Consider the following 14,278-nt stretch of genomic DNA (forward strand, 5'->3'; position numbering starts at 1 on the left):
GAATCTACTCATACCATACGACTCCACCACATACCTCACCACCCTTGGCTGCCTAGAAAGGCTCAGCTAATCAACAATCTTCTATGCCTACAAAGCACTTTGAGGCCGAGTCCTCCCACCTTATACCCCATATGGTGTCTTAGTCCTCTACCATTGCTGATGTCTCTTAGCCCTCTACCATTGCCGCTACCTCCAACTACAAGTCATAGCCACCACCAACATCATGCAGTTTGATGACTCCCACATTGCCTTCCCATATGACATATCCATCAAAGAGGCATGGGAGGCCAACCACTTCTTCTTCTCCAAATAGTTGGCTAGTGAACCTGATGAGGATAATGAAAATAACGACGATGGTGGGATGACACCAATGGGCCACTTGCGGATATAATCCCCCCCACCTCCCACTCTCTTCCCTCCTCATCACCCTCCACCCCCCACTCTCTTCCCTCCTCATCACCCTCCACCCCCACCACATCCCCACTCCCAATCCAGACCTAGCTCTCAACCCCCACCCAACCCACCCCACACTGGTGCCCACCACCACTCCTTGGAACCCTCCACTCTCCACACCGAAATCCTCTCGCACACCAGTTTCCCTCCTTCCACCTCTTCAACCACCACCTTATCCCTTTTTCCCTCACCTTCTCTACAACACCTCCTCATGTTCCCTTTCCACCTCCCTCACCCACATCACCATCACCACCTTCATCCCTCCATCTAGGATTGGGATTGCCCGTACCCCCCCAAAGATCTCCCCTCTCCATCTAGAATTGGGATTGCCCGTACCCCCCAAAGATCTCCCCTCTCCATCAGCATGTCCAGCTTCTTTCCTTGATGCCTCCCTCGGCACTGCTCCCTCTTCCTCCTCAGCTGCTCCACCTCCACCACCTCTCCTCACCTCTCCTCTTCCTCGGCACTGCTCCCTCTTCCTCCTCAGCTGCTCCACCACCTCTCCTCACCTCGAGGAAGGCGAGATCCCACCCCACAAGAGTACAAAGAGGTGGATCCCCCTCTCAACCCACTCAACTGGTGTGATCCCTTGGACAAAAGGAGTTCAAGCAGGCCATTCCAATCCTACTTGGCCAACAACTCTAGAACGCACTCATCACCAAGCTTATAAACCGCATGAACATCCATGTACTCTAGACCTATCTTGATGCTAAAAGCGATGCCTAGAACCGCCATCCGCACCTCACTCCAACAACGATCGGCCCCTCACACTTGACTTCATGGGTGAGTAGCCAGCTTGGTGACATCCATTCCTCCTCAATCCCTACATCTAGATGGAGTACTACAAGGCACCTCAAGTACTCTGGATTAATCCTGCTTACCTCCCCATCCTCGTCGATGTTGGGCCTGGGACCTGTTCCAAATTGAGCAAAATAAGAACCCCAAAGTATAATTCAACTTCCCTTGGTTCACTCCGCCTAGATCTCAGAGCCCATGCATGGAGGACAACATGCTCACTAAGATATATGCATTCAATAACTAGACATGATCAGCTTCCCGACCTAGAAATTGTGGACAACATCCATTTTTTAAACCTCATCACATTACACCTCTTGAGGCCTTTCCATAGTGGCACCACTACCATGAGAGAATTCAAGGCCTCACCCTGAATGATCTTTTTAGCTACTACGAGCACATCCAGTGGATGCCTACCTGGCACCTCCAAACATTCGAAGATATGAGGGAGATGGCCTTCTGGACAAGCTATGAAGATTTTCACAAATCCCCCCATAAAATCACGGTACAACTTCATTTGAACATACTCCATCTACTATCAATGATTCTCCTTGCTAGCTCCAAGGACGGACCTAAATTAGGGATGGGGGTATGTTAACCACACTGGTGGTTAACATTATTTTTAAGCGTGGTTACGCTTCATGTAACTCATTTTTATGTAAACCGTGCTAAGCGCTTCATGTAACTCATTTTTATGTAAACCATGCTAAGCGCTTCATGTAACTCATTTTTATGTAAACCGCGCTAAGCGCTTCATGTAAACTGCGCTAAGTGCTTCATGTAACTTATTTTTATGTAAACCGCGCTAAGCGCTTCATGTAAAAGATATATCGGATGATTGAGCTTACGACTTGAGTAATGCAGGCCATGAGCATAAGCCTAGGTGTACATAGAGCTAGAACAACCAAATTTGGGCCCCCAATTGTAGAATGGGTGGCCGGCCATTGTAAAAAGAGAGCTCATGTATATAAGTGACTTATAAAATATAAAAAGGGACAATCCCGTATCACAATTGAGTCTCCCTCTCTCTCTCTCTTTTTTTTGTTCCGTAATTGAGTCTCCCCCCTCTCCCTCGCCGTCTCTCTCTCTCTCTCTCTCTCTCTCTCTCTTGTGGCTATGGTGGTAAGCTTGTGTGCATCCATGCTTGCTTGCTTGATTGTATGTGTGTGCATGTAGGTGAGGTTCTCATTTCTTGTCTCTTCTTTCTCTCCTTTCTCATCTTCACTCTTACGGATCAAGGTATTGAGTAGGAGTTGAGCTCTCCATAGCTCCTTCTCTCGTTGCACCTCATCTAGCTTGTGGAAAGCTCCACTTGAGTGACATAAGTGATGGTGGAGTGAGTCCCTAGTGGCCTCACATCAAGGAATTAACCCTCATTAGGGCTGGCTAAATGCTAGTTCCCAAACAAAAGCATGCCTAGAGCATATGTTCAAGGATGGAACACCCTCGTATGTATACTAATTGATTTCCATGAGCAACATGTGGTGCAAGGAGAATGAGTTTTGTAAGGTACTTCTAGGAAAGGTCGGTACCACACACAAAACACATTTAGGCTTTCCATTAGCTTCAAATATTCCTAGGAGGGCCTTTGATATTGAGATTTCTCAAATATCCTCATAGTGCGTTAGTGTGTGAGTGTAGGACTCTTTTGTGCTCTACTACCAGGCTCTTAAATAAGTAGATTTAGACTCTTAAGCTCACCACACATAGAATGAGCAACACACTTAATATTTAGCTCAACTCTCCAACTTGGGCATAAACCCTATTAGAGTACCTACCTAAGCATATATTAACACTGAGTAGATAAGACTTGAGGCACTAGAACTAACACTTGAGATCGTTTTGGCTCATGGAATGCCCAACTCTTATGCCCTCAACTCCTTTGGTTAGTGAAACTTGGACCTTGTGATGCAATGTCACACCAAAGATTAGGATCATGGCATGCTCCTTTATTGGTAGACTAGTGAGACCAAGAGTAGTGTGGGGTGGCTAGTCCTTATTGACTATGGTTATCTCTTGTAGTGGGAACTCCCTTTGCATGTTCTTCTTGCTCTTATCTTCCTTTGTCTGGAGCTTAGCTATTTACCAAGGTTCCTTGGTTTGGTGGAGGTTTCTTTCTTGGAAGGCACTTTTTGAGGTGTGAAATTTGGTTGAGGCAATGAGAGTCTTCTATTACCTACATATTATTCCCATGCTTCCAAGGACTTTTGAGTCAAAAGCCACTCACTAGATAAACTCTTTGTTGATTGGATTTCTACCCATATGTGTTTGTCACCTTTACATAGTCTACATGTGCTTCAACCATGGGTTTGGGCACTAAAACCTATCAATGGTGTATTTGTCATGATCTTGGTGCTTGGGTTGATAGATTTTTCTTTGCTAAAACAAAATTCCATCTCTTTAACTTATTTCTTCTCCATGTAATTATTGGTGGAGACATTGAGTGTTCCTTGGTGAGTTTGTTGTGGTGAAGGGCTTGAAGCCTTTGCTAATGTTGAGGCTTGTGAATCCTCCTTGGTTTTTCCTTGATGAGTGAGCAAGCTAGCGAGGATGATGGGCACCTTTTGTAGTGATTTTAGGAAGTCGATGACCTCCCATCGATGACCTCCCAAGGGATTTATGGTACTCCCTTTGACAATGGTACTAGCAATGGCTTTGTGTTAGCTATCAAGATGGACACTCATTGATTTCACCACTCAATGGTTAAAACATCCAAGCTTCCCCTAAGACAATCTCCTCGTGTAGTTCCCCTAGAGCCATGATAAAAAACTTGTGTTTCCTGGGATTAGAATTAATTGCAAAGCAAGCATCAAGGACTCCAACACATTTACCAAAATGACTTGAAGAGGCCTAGCATTGAGATCAAACTTACCTAATAAACACCAAGTCTGATGGAACATCATATGTTTGTTTGCTCTATGATGTTTGTTTGCTCTCATGCTAACCTTTAGAGTGAAAACCATCATTCTCTTGAATGATAAAATCCTTGTTGGTTGGACATAATAAACTTGGGAGCTTTTGTTAACTAGTACCCCCTTTGGTTGTGTTGCTTCTTGTGGGGTGGTGTTGGTTGTATCATTGGCATCAACAAGTTGCAAAGTGACGCTTCTTGAGGAGAAGGTTTTTCAAGCTTTTCATTTTGTCATGCCTCATTTTTGTTCTCTAGTGCTCCTGTGTTTGAGAACACATAAGGTTCAACAAGCTCATTAGGAGCATTTGATACCAGCTTATTAGGGGTCTCCTTTTGGCCATATCCTTGATCCTATGTCTCAACCCACATAAATCAGTGGTAGTTCTAGGAGGTGTTGTAAGCTTAAGTGGAAATTTTGGGCCTGGGTCCACAAATGGGCAATTTTCACATGTCCTAATCACAAGGGATGTCGTTCTTTTCCACAATCTCTTTGTCACTTGGGAACTTCCTAAGTTTGTACTACTACCATTAGCAAAGGGCCGCATCTCCTTTTTAGAGTCGTCTTTACTCTCATAATCCCTTAGGCCTTCAATGAAAAAGAAATCAACTCCCCTTGGACCTAAGAAACTCTCAACCAATTTTCTAGTTATTGGCTAATATTCATTGCCCTCATTGCCTTTATAGACAGACGTTAGAGATTGAATGTTAAGGTGCTTGGACACCAAGGGGCTTTCCGACATGTCATTTGTGGTGATTGTTTTGACATTATATAGCATGAGGAGTTGGAAATAACTCCCTTTCCGATTCTTAAATAAGCACAGCTTCTCTCTTTTTGAAGGGGTGGGTGTCAAGAAGTACTTGTCAACAATTATGTGTTCCGTGAACTTTTTGAAGGGATGGGTGTCAAGAAGTACTTGTCAACAATTATGTGTTCCGTGAACTTTAACTCTCCATGGATCAAAGTCTTAGGTGCACAATTCATAGACAATGACTCTTCTTGCACTTGATATGTGTTACTAGTAGGTGAATTTTTCTTTGGATCAAATCTTGGGGGTGCTCCCTCCTTGGCTCCCCCCTTCCTGGGTGTGTCTTTATCGTGAGAAGGCATTTTAGGTACTAATAGCCTATTTTTATGCTATTTCATCACTTCACTATAGACATGCATTTAGGGACACACACCAACTACACTCCGTTTTTTAGTTTAGTCGGGCAAAAACTTTTGTATTTATTAGATCCACGGACGCACACATGTATATGGACATCATAATCATGACCATGATCAACACTACACACGAGTTTGCTTTTTGTGATTTCTGACCACAAGCTAGGGTTGAGGGGTATTTATCCCACAAGCTAGGGTTGAGGGGTATTTATCCCACATGCATATAACAAGAGGGGAAATATGGCACATTTCACCAACACATTAGCATGAAGCTCAAGAGAGCAAGTTGTGGAGCTCTTGGGACTGGGAGCTCATAGAGATTTCGGGCACTCAGGTGCTCGCGTGTGTGAATGGACACCCAATTTTTGCCTTTCGTATATGGGGGCGGCAGGCTTTCTTGGTGGTTGTTCATATGAAATTATCTCCCCGCCTTTCTCGTGGGCAAAAGGTGTGTTCACACCTATGCAGACTTCTATAAGTGACCCAACACATGCAAAAGCATGGTCCTAAGACACGCATACAGCAGTTCACACACACACGTGCACACGCACATCTCACAGACACATATGACTCGTGAGGTTCTCAAATATTAATAGATAGAGAATACTTGAGCATGCAAAAAAGCAACTCTCCCGTTTTTTTAATCAAAAAGCAAGACGGAAAGCAAGACAAAAAGCAAAAAAAAAAAACGGGAGCCGACTTAAAAGCGCGCGTGTGTGTGTGTGAGAGAGAGAGAGAGAGAGAGAGAGAGAGAGATGGCTGTGTTCGTCTCCACCAGCTGTGGCAACATGGTGATCGATCTCTACACACAGGAATGTCCCGTCGCCGCCACCAACTTTCTCAAGCTTTGCAAGATGGGTTATTACAACAATTGTCTCTTTCACGCCATCCACAGGGACTTCATCGTGCAGAGCGGAGACCCCACGGGCACGGGCTCTGGGGGAGACTCCTTGTTCAAGCTGCTCCACCCACAAGATGATCCTTCCAGCAGGTTCTTCCCCGACGAGCTTTGCCCCCGCCTCAAGCACGACCGCCTCGGCACTGTCGCCATGGCTAGCGCCGGCCCCAACCTCAATGCTTCCCAATTTTACATCACCACTCGCCGTGCTCACATCGACTACTTGGATGGTAAGCACACTGTGTTCGGCCGAGTTGCAGAAGGCTTGGATGTGCTCATGAAAATCAATGAAGCTCCTGTGGCGGCGGATGATTCATGCCGTCCTCTCAGAAACATTGGAATCAAACAAGTCTATATCATACACGATCCCTTCGAGGATCCGGTAGGATTGATGCACAGCCTACCCAAGGGTTTTCATCCACGACCACTGCCGGTTGACGATGCCGGAGACGTCGATTCCACCCCCTTGGCCCATGAAGACGATCAGCTGAGCATTCGGCAGCATATTGAGGCGCATTCACGAGCTGTTGTTCTAGAAATGATCGGAGACATTCCGGAAGCAGAGGTGAAGCCACCAGAGAACGTGTTGTTTGTGTGCAAGCTCAATCCTGTTACACAGGAAGATGACTTGAACATCATCTTCTCTCGTTTCGGCACCATCTTGTCATTAGACATCCTAAGGGATCATCAGACAGGCGAGAGCTTGTGCTATGGCTTTGTAGAGTTTGAGACCAAAGAGGCTTGCGAGGCTGCTTACTTCAAGATGGACAATGCCCTCATTGATGACCATCGTATCCATGTGGATTTCAGCCAGAGTGTTCACAAAATGTGGGCTAGATTTATGAGTCAAGCCAGCAAACACCAAAAATCTCCAAAGAGAAAGGGTGATAGCACAATCAAACATCATACAAGAGAGGATCATCGACATCACAGAGGAAACTTAAAGTCGCGTAAAACCCGAGTTTTGCATTAGCTAGTAGCATGATTATAAGTTCTACAAGGGCCATTCAAGGAATCTCACAAAACCAAAAAGCATAGAACATGAAGTTATGGACTCAGCCTAGCAACAAAGAAGTTACGGAATCAACCTAACGCCAGTTGGGTCATCCATTCCAAGGGGCCATGCTATTCAGAAATGTGGTGCCGACTCATGTTTATTGCCAGGCACATGTGTGTTTGTCAACAAGCAATGAGTATGTATTTGGATGTGTGCAAACCTTAGGTTATGGTCTAGCTAAGGTTAGAATGAGCGGTCAATGTAAATGGTGAAGAAAGTCTAGAATGTGGTCGAAATAGGGAATATCTGGTGATGTAAGCCATGATGTATGAGGGCAAGTGGATGGTAGCTAGCATGTGGCTGGAAATTGATGTACCAAGCTTATTTTCAACAATGCAAGTCGTGAGTTTGCGATTAGCCTTGATTCATATTTTGATTGTCTTCATTAGTGTTAATACTATGCTCTAACTATGTCTTTTTCCATCTTCCACCCACCGTAGCTCTCACTTCTCATGTTTATGCACTCAATACCCACTTCATTCAACATGGTATCTAGACCTAGGCACCGTATTTCATTTCCCAACACTTGTCATCAAGTAGATTAGTAGCTTTATTAACACTAGTTAAGCCATAACCTCAACCTTATCCTCTTCACAACCTGTGGTGGCAGAAAACCACCTTGAGGTGGAGGGCTTCACATCTCTCTCTCTCTCTCTCTAGCCCTTTCGCATGCCTCCCCCACCTGCCCCCCTTAGCCTCCCTCACGTCCGCGTGCACCACTGCCCTTCGCCCTACTCCTACCCCGGCTCTACATGCGCCCTATCTCCTCCATACACATAGAAAGAGATACATATTGAGAGAGAGAGAGAGAGGGGGCAATGGGAATGTTTAAAAAAATTAAGCATTCAGGACCTTAAAAAAACACCATCCTCTCCAGTTTTGGGAGGCTTTAAAACTTGCGCGCCTAAATAATTGAAAAAAGACCGCCGTGGCATTTTAAAGTAATAAGAGCGTTTTCTTTACAAGCGCCAAAAACTTTGAAGCATTCACGAGGCAGCAGGGAGATGGCTATGCAGACGGGCGAGGCAGCTGAACCTAAGCAGAAGCAGCTCGCACAAGGTCTTCCTCATCATGTGGCGCCTCTCCTACCAGGCCTTCCTGACGATGTGGCACTGCTTTGCCTGGCGAGGCTACCCCTAGGGTTTCTTGGGGCAGCCCGCACAGTATGCAAATCCTGGAAGGAAGCTCTGCAACCAAGCAACATGACAGCTTTGAGATTGTATGCAGGCATCACATCCGATTTGGTCTTCTTGTTCCTCTCCAAGCAGATCTGCTGTATCAGGGAGGAGCGCTGCCTTTTTGTTATTGATCCTTCCCTCTTCAACGTTTCTGCTGTTCCTTGCCCTAATTGCCTTCACAACCGTGATTGTCAATTTGAGATGGTTGTTGGGGTCTGTGGAGAGGTGTTGTGGATGGGAAGGGACACTCTGCGTGGAAGCCCACTTCCACAACTGTTTGTGCTGGAGTACTTGCACAGCCGTTGGCGAAGCATTCCGTCAATGGCAACAATAACTGGCGGTAATGCAGGGCTTGTATCGGTGACAATCGGGGGATTCGCATACTTTGCTAACGGGTGGAGAGATGGATTTGTGTCCACAGGAGCTGAGTGTCTTGACTTGTCCACAAAGCTTTGGAGCCCCTTGCCCAACCTTCGTTTTCGCAGGGTTTATGGCAAGGGGGTGGTGATGGATGGGCGGTTTTTGATCTTTGCTGGCTTGCCTCGCACAAACCCAGCTGAGAAGTGGCATCCAGAATTGGGAGAGTGGCAGGTTGTGGAAGATGTGTGGGCACGAGACTTGAGGACCAGAAGGGTGAAGATGGCAATGGTTAAAGGAAGCTTGTGCGCTGTGAGGGGTGAGCATGTGATGAGGTTCGAGCCCTCGACGAAGTCTTGGGTTGACCTTGGTGGCATCGTCCTCACAGGTGTACACAGGTGGGTGCATAGCCTACTTGGCGTTGGAACACAATTGTGGGCGTTTCTCTGTATTGAGCTCATGAGTCCAACGCATGGAGCTGGCTCTCATCAGCTTCTCAAGATATATGCTGCAGATTTGGATCGTGTCCCTCTTCGCTGGCAGCAGCTCCCCTTTTGCGTCGAAGGATTACAAGAAATAGCGTCGACCATCTCCTGCAAGCTGTGAATCTTTGTGAAAGTTGAGAACCAAAGACCTTTCTCTGGTTCTGCAGTGCTGGACACACACACATTGGAATTTCCTCTTTCTGTGTGTTTTTTCAACATATATTCACACTATATTGATGCCAAATCAGTTCCTGTGTGTGTCATCACACACCGTAGGCAACTCTACTCCAGACCTTTGTGCTGAATTTTCTGCTTGTGTGTGTGTGTGTGTGTGTGTGTGTGTGTGTGTGTGTGTGTCATCACCGCACACACACGCACTTACACACACTATGAAATTGACTCCCTCTGTTATGAAATTCAGCTGAGGCTTTTGTGCTGAATTTGCTTGAGTTTACACACACAATGTGTGTTGTTTCTTAACTTACCCACACGCTGGATTCATCTGTTGTGTGTGCTCTGATTTCTCTGTTTCCCTGCGCTTGTGTGTGTGTCTTAAAACACGCGCGCGCGGCTGCAGATGGGCGCACCTTGTGTGTGTGCGTGTGCGCGCGCGCGCGCGTGTTTCATCACCCCACACACACACACTATGAAATTGACTCTCTGTGTTACCAAATTCAGCTGAGACTTTTGTGCTGAATTTACGTGAGTGTGTTGTTTCTCAACTTACACACAAGCTCGATTCATCTGTTGTATGTGCTCTGATTTCTCTGTTGCCCTGCGCTTGTGTGTCTTAACACACACACACACACACACACAACCCCCAAAAAAACTTGCTAGCAGATGGGCGGTTGTGTGGGTTTGAATCCACACACCCACGAACTGGAATTTGGAATTGTAGCCGGCTGTGTGTGCTTCAATACACACCGGTTTGCTCTTCAAGCACTGCAGATGATCTCTCTCAGCTGAATTTCTTCTCCTGCTGTGTGAGAACCTTGGAATATACACAGAGAGAGGAGGCAGAGATAATAGAGAGAGATGAGCGAGAGATAGCGCAGAGATGATGGCGAATGCTTCTGCTATTAACCATCATGCTGCTCGCGTGTGTGTGTGTGTGGGGGGGCGGGGGGGGGGAGGCATAAGCCGGGTCTCACCGTTTGAATGGGTGTGCCCAAATATTTTTACTAAGGTTAAATTATAGTAACTCACATCTATGGTTCTCCACATGTGTGTAGTCAAGTTTGATCGTCCAGCTAGCTCGTGAATGAAGTGATACTTGAAATGGACATGCTTGGTTTTATCATGCTTGGTCCTAAAGTTTCAGCCCATGCTTGTAAGCATAGGTGATGATCAAAATGATGAGATTGTATGAGACAAGCATGAAAACAATATATGGAAGAAATATGATTAATCTAAATTGAGCTAGACAAGATGTTGGGTGTGCTTAATGCGTGGATGCTTACGACGCTACAATCAAAGTGGTCGAGTACGAACAAAGACAAATGATGTACTTGTTTTGTTCTTTGAATTTTTTTTAAAATGATTATAAGCGAGGATATGTGTAGGAACAAGCTTGTATATTTATCAAAGAATAATAGAGGATCTCTTAATTGTATATGTGTCAAAGAAAAATAGAAGGTTTTTAAAATTTTTTAACTATAATGCTTGGGTAGCCTTATCCACCTATACAAGTGCACAAGTGTGCTCGAACAAACATGAAGTTAAACTCGTACTAACATAGAACATTCAACGATAAAGCGTTGTTCAAAATTAATAAATCTTTTGTCGTCAAGATATCATGCTATCTCTTGAAGTTGACCTATACAAGTGTTCAAGTGTGCTCGAACAAATATGAAGTTGCATTCGTATTAACACAGAACATTCAAAGATAAAGCGTTGTTCAAAATCAATAAATCTTTTGTCGTCAAGATATCATGCTATCTCTTGCCACTTCGTTTCAGACATCTCATCTGTTGTGAACGCCACAAACAAGTTTGGTAGACTCCACATGTCCACCATGGCAATCAAGTCTTTTAAGTTTTTTTCGGTGCCAAGATGGTGTGCTTGGTAAAGACGTTGGAAAGTTATAGTGCACGATGTTCCTCATAGCGTCCTAATCCCTTGTTGTCTTATTTAATCTCTTGTATGTATCAATGTCCCACTGTAACAGTGTGATGTTTGAACTGTTTGCAATCAATATTGGTTGCCTCAGTTTGTAGATCAGTAGCACAGGTACGGCTTGTATAATGTGAAGACCGAGAACAGTGTTCCAATCCTTATTCTAATATAGTTACGAAAATTATTAATCCAACTCTAGGATTAACAAGAGCTACCGCCATTATCTTACATCAAAAGGAGTCATGGTAGATACACCAAAGGGTCATACATTCAAGATATAAAGCAATAGTGTCCAAAGCTATAACTTAGACGGATGCCGGTAATGGTATGACGGAGTATTTATGGTGATTCTCGTTTCAAGAGCTTGTGGTAGCAAGTTAGGATGAAGTCCTAAGTGATGTACTTCATGGATATATTATGAGAGTAGTCATTGTAATAGCATTAGGCCTCTTATGAGCTTAAAGTGCCCAGTCGGCCACAGTTTAAGTGAGTGTGAACACTTATGGCCATGTATATAAGTGAATTTCTCTCATAATACATACTCTCCCATTGTGCAATTGAGTCTTACTCTTGCTAATCCTCTTGCTAATCTCTCTCCCTAATGCATGCTAGTGAGTGTGTGTGAGTGAAGTGAGGTGAGAGGAGGGACGAGAACCGGTAGTGCAACGCGGCGGTGTGACAACGCTCGCGGAGACGTAGTGGAATTGCTTCTCAAGGAGTTATAGAGCTTGGAGACCTCAAGGGTTACGAGCTCGGCCATTGGAAAGATCCTCACGACAGTTGCGGTTCACCAGGTAATCTCTTTTTAGTGGATGTGTTTCAAGGAGGGTTAGGGTGAGCCATAACAGAAATGGACATTTCCTTGGTAGTTCCCATGTCCAAAGGAAAAAAGAAAAGGAAAACCTGTAGTTTCAACAGTGATATCAGTAAATTCAGATATATTGTAAGGTAGACCATTATATTTAAATGTTACAATGCGCTTCGCTAGTGTTGTAGCATCACACAATTGTATTGAAGTGAACTTGTATTTGTCGAATGTACAGTACGCTCTGCATTTTGAAGGGTGCGCAAAAATTTGCAACAGTGATAGTTCACTATCACTGTTGCAAAAATTTGCAACAGTGATAGTTCACTATGCGTCTTCACTTCTACCATTAGCTGAAATGGGTCATCTTGTACGTGGTTTGTGATGATGTTGGTTGCAGCGTCTAGCGAAAGTACACACAAGCCCAACCTTATGTGAGGACATTCTGTGAGTGTCTTATACTTATTTATAATTGGATTGTTCACTGTATTGTCTAGAGGCTAGGTCTTTTGATATGCGTGAAGGAAAATGGAAGTAATGATGTATTTATGGTGGATCAAAACATATGTATACCATGTGATGGGTGGTTAAGAATATGATTAAAATGAGCTTGAAGAGGACATGAATCAAACACACGAATTGATTTTTCATTCCCAAAGGTGCCTTTTTATAGGCCAATAGTACATCCTTGAATATAGGAGAGGTGCCTTGATTTTAGGAGAGATGGAGAGGAATGTGGAGAGGTGCCTTGATTTTAGGAGAGATGGAGAGGAATGTGGAGAGGTGGAGTGATTGTAGGAGACTCGGAGTGATTGTAGGTGGGCACTACCCTCAATTTCATCTCTGATTCTCTACAAAGGAGGGCGCCCTCTTTTCACCTCGTTGACTATACAATGTTGTAGTTACATGGATAATAACCTTTGAACCTTGGGTTTTAATCTTGGCTTTATGTTTGGGTTATTTCCTACACTCCCCTGTAAGCCAAACATGAACACAATGACTTATGAACTGACTTTGGCCTAACAACAAATCTACCTTGATACATTGAGATAGAGCTCCCCCTTAATCACAACATAGGGTGTGTGTGATCTTCTCTTACAAACTTCATGGTATGGATTAACAACAAGTGGGTATACATAACAAAGAGTTAAGCCAGCAACACAACAAGACTTACTCAACAACTAGTGTTCCCACAAACATAAGGCATAGCCAAATATGACTTAGATAATGTTTTAAAAGGCATAAGAGTCCTCTACATCTTCACACACTTGAGCAAGGTTGGTTTCTTTTGCAACAGTGTTGACTTTCTCCTTTCCTTTCTTCTTGTCCTTGAGGTAGCACCTTTGAGATGAGTGGTTTGTCTTTCCACAATGCACACATGGATTGTTGGTGAAGCAATCTTTAGTAAGATCTTGCTTTTGTGTAAGGGTGTTAGACTACCAAAGGCAATGATTGAATATAACGCTTTTTATAACTATTTTTTTAAGGGCATTGGGTAGCCCACATGTAACCCCACCCTTGCTTGCCTTTGTGCAAGGTGTTAAGCTACCCAAGGTAAAAATTGAAGGCTGCTTTGAGAAATGAAATTGATGTTTATGTTCTATTTTAAAAAACACGGTGATAAAGCCTCATGTTTTGCAATAATCATGCGTACCTTCTGTTGTTTGCATGGGTCGGATGGCCTTAAATCGTGTGATGACAAATCATCCCGAGGATTATAGGTGTAAACTTGAATCATTTCCCTTCAATTGCTATGATTTGTAGTTTTATTGCGTATCTAATTTCAGAGATTGAAGCGTGAGAGGATCATAGCTCACAAATGATACCATGTAGTATATAGGGATGCTACTGATTATGCTATTTAATTAATCATTTAAACATGATTAATGTAGAGAGAGATGAGATACACGAGATGACATAAAGATAAAGAGAAGAGACTGCACTACCGTGAATCATAATAGTATGTGCATTTTTTATATTAACTTGTGTGCATGTGTGCACGTTGTGTACAAGAGGGGCAAGGGCTCCGGTAGCACTCCTCTTTAACTTTTTAGTATTATTC

The 14,278-nt window shown here is 44.1% G+C and overlaps 1 protein-coding gene and 1 pseudogene across 2 annotated transcripts; both read left to right on the forward strand.

The window, feature by feature from the left end:
• The first annotated feature begins 6,076 nt into the window (after positions 1–6,076).
• Positions 6,077–7,192, forward strand: LOC147604806 (peptidyl-prolyl cis-trans isomerase CYP59 pseudogene; annotated as a pseudogene). Its single transcript, XR_015265374.1, has one exon. The product of XR_015265374.1 is annotated as a peptidyl-prolyl cis-trans isomerase CYP59 pseudogene (transcript).
• A 1,088-nt stretch (positions 7,193–8,280) lies between these two features.
• LOC147604807 (F-box/kelch-repeat protein At1g16250-like) lies at positions 8,281–9,417 on the forward strand. The gene has a single exon (XM_086795011.1). It carries the CDS (start codon positions 8,281–8,283, stop codon positions 9,415–9,417), a length of 1,137 nt encoding a protein of 378 aa, XP_086651137.1.
• The last annotated feature ends 4,861 nt before the right edge of the window (positions 9,418–14,278 follow it).

This window comes from Cibotium barometz, chromosome 61 (genome assembly GCF_041138505.1).
Source record: "Cibotium barometz isolate CiBa-2024 chromosome 61, ASM4113850v1, whole genome shotgun sequence".
Taxonomy (NCBI): Eukaryota; Viridiplantae; Streptophyta; class Polypodiopsida; order Cyatheales; family Cibotiaceae; genus Cibotium; species Cibotium barometz.